Below are 8,108 nucleotides of genomic sequence, written 5' to 3' on the forward strand. Positions count from 1 at the left end.
CTTCCAGACATTTCAAATAAAGCAATAGATGACAGCTAAGTTTCCCACTAAAATCACTTGATTGGACATGCATGGTTATGTACTCTTGTATGTATACTTTCATCCATTATATACATTAAAATAAGTTGTATATTGTAAAAATATTTTTTAACACACTTTTTAATGGATAAGATTTCCACAACATTTGGAGTATAAATAATTGTTACATATAATTAAATAGTTTAAACTCAAGCTAAGTATTTTACATTATAAAAATATATTAAATTTTACGAGATTGTACTGAATTTAATAGATAAGAGAAAAATATATTAATAAAAAATAAATGAGATGTCATAAATTCGTACTCATATTATTTAATACTTTATATAATAGTATAAAGTTTAATCAACTTATTAAAATAAGCCTATAAATTAGTATATGATATTTTGATCTTCTATATATAGAACTCAGTAGAGAAGCTTTTTGTGACATGCTTCTTTATCTTATCCTCTAATCTACACCATTTTCAAAGGTTCCCCTAGTAACTTCTAAACAAAATGGCTGGTATAGCATTTGGAAGGTTTGATGATTCTTTCAGTTTTGGGTCAATTAAGGCCTATATTGCTGAATTCATCTCAACTTTACTCTTTGTTTTTGCTGGTGTTGGTTCAGCCATAGCCTATGGTTAGTTAGTTCTCTCATCATCATTACAATGAAAATAAGAATATTTAATTTATTTTATGAATAACGTCAAAGATTATCATTAATAAACTTTGACAAAATTTATAGGTAAGTTGACATCAGATGCAGCTCTTGATCCAGCTGGTTTACTAGCAGTTGCTGTTTGCCATGGCTTTGCATTGTTTGTTGCTGTTTCAGTTGGTGCTAACATTTCTGGTGGACATGTTAACCCTGCTGTCACTTTTGGATTGGCTGTTGGTGGACAGATCACTATTATCACTGGTGTCTTCTACTGGATCGCTCAGCTTCTTGGCTCCATTGTTGCATGTTTTCTTCTCAAGTTTGTCACCGGTGGATTGGTAAGTTCAATGAAAAATGTACTACATTACAATCATGACTCGAAACAGGTCGTCTTTGATGCCGTGCAAATCAATATTCTGAGTCCAAAATTTGAAACAGCTAAACTGTAGTTAAATAATTACTCATAAAATATATATAACCATGTCAGAGTTAAAGTGCGCTAACCTACACTCCGAAAACTTAAGACGACTTTGATTGCGCTAATATTGCAATTTGTTGTTTTCAGGAAACTCCAATCCACAGTGTGACAGCTGAAGTAGGAGTTATTGGAGGAGTTGTTACTGAAATAATCATAACATTTGGTTTGGTGTACACAGTTTATGCAACAGCAGCAGATCCTAAGAAAGGAGCAATAGGCACAATTGCACCCATTGCTATTGGTTTCATTGTTGGTGCCAACATATTAGCAGCAGGCCCATTCTCTGGTGGGTCAATGAACCCAGCAAGATCTTTTGGGCCTGCAGTTGTTAGTGGTAATTTCCATGACAACTGGATCTATTGGGCTGGGCCTCTTATTGGTGGTGGGCTGGCTGGGCTTGTCTATGGCAATGTCTTCATGCGTTCTTCTGAACATGCACCTCTTACTAATGATTTTTAAAAAATAATTCTGTTAGCTTATTTAAATTATGATTATTTATGTTATGTAAGTGATTCATGTTTGATTTATGATTATTGTTTTTCTTTCTTTTTATGTTTCTTTTAGTTTGATTGTAAAGTTGTAAGAGTTGATCATTGTTTGGTAAGAAAGTTGGATTAATTGAGAGGCTTTTTATGTTTGTCGCAATTGTATTAAAGGTGTTGGTGTGGCCCATTAATTATTCAATTATTAGTCTTAAAATGCAAACTTCTGAACAATAGAAACAAGTTAGGGAAAACCATTTCAATTCATGTGCTCTATGAAAACATGATGGATAGATAGAGGGGGCCAAACACTGCTTATATTCAGATCTCATCGGGTTTGTGATTCACAGATTACTTCAAAATAGTAAATCCATTCTACTAGATATGAGACTAAATAGCATATACTACCATCATTATTTCATCATATAAATAAACTTAAACTTAAAATATTCTTCTTGACATGAAAAATCATATCTTAGAGATAATTGGATACTAAATTGTGGATATATGTACGAAGATAATTGGATATTAAAACCTGTAGGTTTGTAAATCAATTTTGATAATACAATTTCTATCAGGAAAGATGGTTTTAATCGAATTTTTTATTTAAATACCTCATATTTTTAAAAAATTCTCAAAATAACTCAATTTTCAAACAATTTTTCAAATTACCCCAATTTCAAAAAAAAAAATTTTAAGCCGTCAGACCAATTGGCACTTACCCTTAATTTTTAAGAGGGGACGTCAATTGAATTGGCTACAGCACATGGTACTGTCAATCCAATTGGCGTCCATGTATACTATATGAGAGGAGACGCCAATTGGTTTGACGCCTTAGTGTAATGTGCAATTTTTTTTGTATAAATAGAGGTGTTATGTGATTCATTTTTCCACATCTCTTTTCATCATATTGCAAACATGTGTCGTATTCGTTGCCGCTATGGAAAAGTGATTTATTCGAGAGATAAGCCTCTGATGGAAATGCTCTTCTGGAACATTTGTCGTTTCGATCAACTAAAGAGGAAACTGGTTCGTTGGTTAGATGGAAAAATACCAGAAGGAGAAAAATTAGAAGTATTGAGAGACTCGATGGTGTATTTGGTTGAGTGCGAGTAAAAACTGATAAGGATGCTAGGGAAATGATGTTTGGACCAGATGACATCGGTTTGATTGTTGTAATCAGTTAGAAATGTTGTTTTTAAATGTTGTGGTTAAGTATTTTCATATGTTTCAATATTTGTTATTTGTGTTGTTTGTTTAGACTTGTTCGGTCTTAAGTGTGCTTATGTTGGAGTGATGTTTGTTGTTAACTTTGTTGTAACAAAAAATTATTAATATATAAAACTCTAAGGTTACAAAAATTGAAAGGAGATACTAAATTATGATGTAGAGGTTGCTCATAGATTGGGACATTTTTTCTTATTGTGTCCGGGTTGACGACATATACTACATAATCTTATCATTTTATCAGTCGTATCCATTTCTGTTCTAATACGCATGCTGTTTGGCCGTCCTTTTTTCTTTCTTCGCATCTCATCGTTGTGCCAAACTATGTCCCCTTCATATGGAGGCCAGTATTCCTCCATTGCTAGCACTGAGAAGCTTTCGTTATACACATTCATGACGGTAATTGTAACACCCTTCTAAATACCCCAAATTATTTAATTAAAATAATAACATGTTAATCAGAGTAATTATGCCCCGAAGGGTGTCACACAATCATTTCACAAACATTTATCAAAACATCCTGTCATGCTCATTTATTTGTCAAATAAAACAGTTGCATAATACGCAGCGGATACAAAACATCAACATTCAAAGCATGTACTACATTACATGTAAAGTTGATCAACAACTAAATTAAAACATAGTCAAACATCCCCTCCCGATGTTACATCTACCAGAGCATGACCCACTAAGGACGACACTAGACTCCATAGCACTAGCTTCTACTCAACTCACTGCTCGTTACCTGAAAAATAGTTGTAAGGGTGAGTTCTTCAATCAATATAATGAGCATTATAGAACAACATGTAATGCTAAGTAAATAACACATTAATTCACCCTAATCAAACTACGCACTCAGCAACGGCAATATCCATCCAACCATCATATTCAACAGTAAAAATCTCAATCATATTCAACATTACAACACAACACACAACACACATATGATACTGGAATGCATCCATTCATATCATATGCCATACATTCATTGTGCAATGAGACTCTTATGCATGCGGTACCGACTATGTTGTGAACATATAGTTCAACCTCACCGTCCAAATCCAGGCACGGCTACCAAGCTCACTAGTCCCACTCATTTGAGACATAGTGACTCACTCACTAATTCCTCACCATGGGAATTAGCTACCACCCCAAATGGGCCATGATATGCACGCTAATCACCTAGCATGCAAACAACAACAACAACAATCAACATGATTTACTCACTAATTCCTCACCATGGGAATTAGCTACCACCCGAAGGCCACAATACGCATGCTAATCACCTAGCAATGCAACATCAACGATAATCAAGAATAGACACATGCTCACACTCTAAGCCATAGAATAGTCTATTCACAAATGCATACAGTCACAACATCATGTATACCATTCCACATTATCAACACAATTTATCACAAAAGCATATTATATCATGCCAAACAACAACCACAATATTAGCACACTCCACTAATATCTATACTGCTCAAAACAGCGGGAATTAATCTCTATTACATCATAGGCCAACATAGGCCAACCCTCAAATAGGCACACAACATTAAAATTAACATTTTTCCACTCTACAACAACGTTAACCGGTTAACGCCCTGGGTTAACCGGTTAACGCAGCACAACACGCCTTCTGTCTCAAAAATTTAACAGTGTTAACCGGTTAACGCCCTGGGTTAACCGGTTAACGCAGACAAAACAGCACATACTCATAATCCAACACAGTGTTAACCGGTTAACACCCTGGGTTAACCGGTTAACGCAAGACAGAAGCTGTTCCTGCGCTAACTCAAGGCAGAATGCAGAATTCTCCGCATTTTCCGCCATTGGAGGACTTCCAGACCTCCGAATCCGATTCCGTAAAAAGCCATACGATCGGGAAATTACAACAGACTCAATTACCGACTCAATTTCAACTGCTAACACGGTTCATCCAACAAAATTTCAGCATTCACAATTCCCAATTAGGGTCAATCAACAGCTTATCACTACCCATGACATATTATCCCATAATACCCGTTAATTGACGATAAACCCCCCTTACCTGAGTTAATCCGGCGAATCTCTAAGCTCAAGCCCTTCCTTCTTCAACCTTCAGCCCTCGCTCTGTCTCTTTGCCCTTTTCCTCTTCTTTCACGATCGTTCTCTGTTTCACGTAAAACCTTTTCTTACCAAATGGGATATTTCCTTAAGTCCAACTTATATATTTTCCAAATAATAATCCAATAATAATAATAATAAATTTACAATTATTTAATTAAATTAATAAATAAATTATTAACTCAATTCAAATAATTATTTTATTATTATCGGGGTGTTACAACTCTCCCCCACTAAAAGAGTTTTCGTCCTCGAAAACATACCTCAAGCGAATAACTCCGGATAAGACTCTTTCATCTGACTCTCAAGTTCCCAAGTCACATTGCCACCTGCTGGTCCTCCCCAAGCTACCTTCACCAAGGCAATCTCTTTACCCCGCAACTGCTTCAACTCTCGATCCTCAATCCTCATAGGTGATGTTTCAACAGTCAGGTTATCTCTCACCTGTACATCGTCTACTTGGACTACATGCGACGGATCATGAATGTACCTCCTCAACTGAGACACATGAAAAACGTCATGCAAATTCGCAAGCGACGGCGGTAAAGCGATACGATAGGCTACTTCCCCTATCCTCTCCAAAATCTGATAAGGACCAATAAATCGAGATGTCAACTTCTTCGACTTCAAGGCTCGACCAACACCAGTTATCGGAGTAACACGAAGAAACACATGATCTCCCTCTTGGAACTCAAGTGATTTCCTCCTCTTATCATGATAACTCTTCTGACGACTCTGAGCAATTCTCATCTTATCCTGAATCATCTTAATCTTTTCCGTAGTTTGTTGAACGATCTCCGGTCCAACCACCGCACTCTCACCGGACTCATACCAACATAAAGGTGTCCGACATCTCCTACCATACAAAGCTTCAAACGGTGCCATACCAATACTCGAATGAAAACTATTGTTGTAGGTAAACTCAATCAACGGCAAATAACAATCCCAAGCACCTCCTTTTTCCAAAACACAAGCTCTCAAAAGATCCTCTAATGACTGAATCGTCCTCTCAGTCTGACCATCAGTCTGCGGATGATATGCAGAACTCAATCTCAGCTTAGTTCCCAAAGCCTTCTGCAAACCTTCCCAGAACTTCGATGTAAATCTAGGATCTCTGTCCGAAACAATACTAGACGGAATACCATGCAAACTTACAATTTTCTCAATATACAACTCAGCTAGTCTCTCTAACGGATAATCCATTCTGATCGGAATGAAATGAGCCGACTTTGTTAATCTGTCTACAATCACCCAAATAGCCTCAAAATTCTTATTTGTCCTTGGTAAACCAGAAACAAAATCCATACTGATACTATCCCACTTCCACTCTGGAATAGCCAACGGTTGCATTAGCCCAGACGGCTTCTGATGCTCAATCTTTGACTTCTGACAAGTCAAACAAGAATAAACAAAACTCGCAATTTCTCTTTTCATTCCCGGCCACCAAAATAACTTCTTCAAATCATGATACATCTTCGTAGCTCCAGGATGAATACTCAAGCCACTACGATGTCCTTCTTCCAGAATACTCTTCTTAAGTTCAGTAACATCCGGAATACACACCCGACTACCAAATTTCAAAATACCATTCTCATCAACTCTGAATTCACCACCTTGACCTTGATTCACTAAAGTCAACTTATCAACCAAAAGCACATCGGATTTCTGACCCTCTCTGATCTCATCCAGAATACTACTTGTTAACTTCAACATTCCCAATTTAACACTCTTGTGAGTACTCTCACACACCAAACTCAAGTCTCTAAACTGCTCAATTAAATCCCATTCTCTAACCATTAACATAGACATATGCAATGATTTCCGACTCAATGCATCAGCTACTACATTTGCTTTACCCGGATGGTAATTCAAACCAAAATCATAATCCTTCAGAAATTCTAACCATCTCCTCTGTCTCATATTCAGCTCTTTCTGATCAAACAAATACTTTAAACTCTTATGGTCACTGAAAACCTCAAATCTTGACCCGTACAAATAATGCCTCCATAACTTCAGAACAAACACTACAGCTGCCAACTCTAAATCGTGCGTCGGATAGTTCCTTTCATGAACTCTCAGCTGTCTCGAAGCATAAGCTATAACCTGCTTATTCTGCATCAACACACCACCCAAACCCAACAATGAAGCATCACAGTAAACTTCAAATGGTTCCGACGAACTCGGTAACGTCAAAATAGGAGCAGTAGTCAACCTTCTCTTTAACTCTTGGAAACCTTCTTCACATTTTGAGTCCCAAACAAACGCTTGCCCCTTTCTGGTCAACATTGTCAACGGTAACGCCAACTTAGAGAATCCCTCAATAAACTTCCTATAGTAACCTGCAAGTCCAAGAAAACTTCTTATCTCAGAAACTGACTTCGGAGCTTCCCACTTAGACACCGCTTCTATCTTAGAAGGATCAACAGCAACACCACCTCTTGAAATCACATGACCAAGAAAACTAACCTCTTCTAACCAAAATTCACATTTTGAGAGTTTAGCAAATAACTTCTTTTCTCGTAGAACTTCCAACACCACTCTCAAATGCCCAGCATGTTCTTCTTCAGATTTCGAATACACCAAAATGTCATCAATAAACACCACAACAAACTGATCTAGATACGGATGAAAAATCCTATTCATATACTCCATGAATACTCCAGGCGCATTAGTCACCCCAAAAGGCATTACAGAATACTCATAATGTCCATACCTTGTTCTGAAAGCAGTCTTCTGAATATCTTCAGTCTTCACACGTATCTGATGATACCCAGATCTCAAATCTATCTTGCTGAACACACTAGCACCAACCAATTGATCCATCAAATCATCAATCCTCGGTAAAGGATACCGATTCTTGATCGTCACTTTATTCAGTTGTCTGTAATCCACACACAACCTCATAGTACCTTCTTTCTTCTTAACCAACAACACTGGTGCACCCCACGGTGACACACTCGGACGAATAAATTTCTTATCCAACAAATCTTCCAACTGACTCTTCAATTCAGCTAGCTCAACAGCAGACATACGATAAGGAGCCATCGATATCGGTCTAGTACCAGGTACCAAATCAATCGAGAACTCAACTTCACGCTCTGGCGGTAATTCATTCACTTCTTCCGGAAACA

General features: G+C 37.1%; 1 protein-coding gene across 1 annotated transcript; it reads left to right on the plus strand.

Annotated features, from left to right (window-relative positions):
• The first annotated feature begins 440 nt into the window (after positions 1 to 440).
• On the plus strand, positions 441 to 1,804 carry LOC127076505 (aquaporin TIP2-1). The gene is made up of 3 exons (XM_051018172.1): positions 441 to 663; positions 769 to 1,019; positions 1,247 to 1,804. The coding sequence occupies exons 1-3, from the start codon at positions 537 to 539 to the stop codon at positions 1,616 to 1,618; spliced, it is 750 nt and encodes a 249-aa protein (XP_050874129.1). The 5' UTR covers positions 441 to 536; the 3' UTR covers positions 1,619 to 1,804.
• Positions 1,805 to 8,108: the final 6,304 nt, after the last annotated feature.

Source organism: Lathyrus oleraceus, chromosome 4 (genome assembly GCF_024323335.1).
Source record: "Lathyrus oleraceus cultivar Zhongwan6 chromosome 4, CAAS_Psat_ZW6_1.0, whole genome shotgun sequence".
NCBI lineage: Eukaryota > Viridiplantae > Streptophyta > Magnoliopsida > Fabales > Fabaceae > Lathyrus > Lathyrus oleraceus.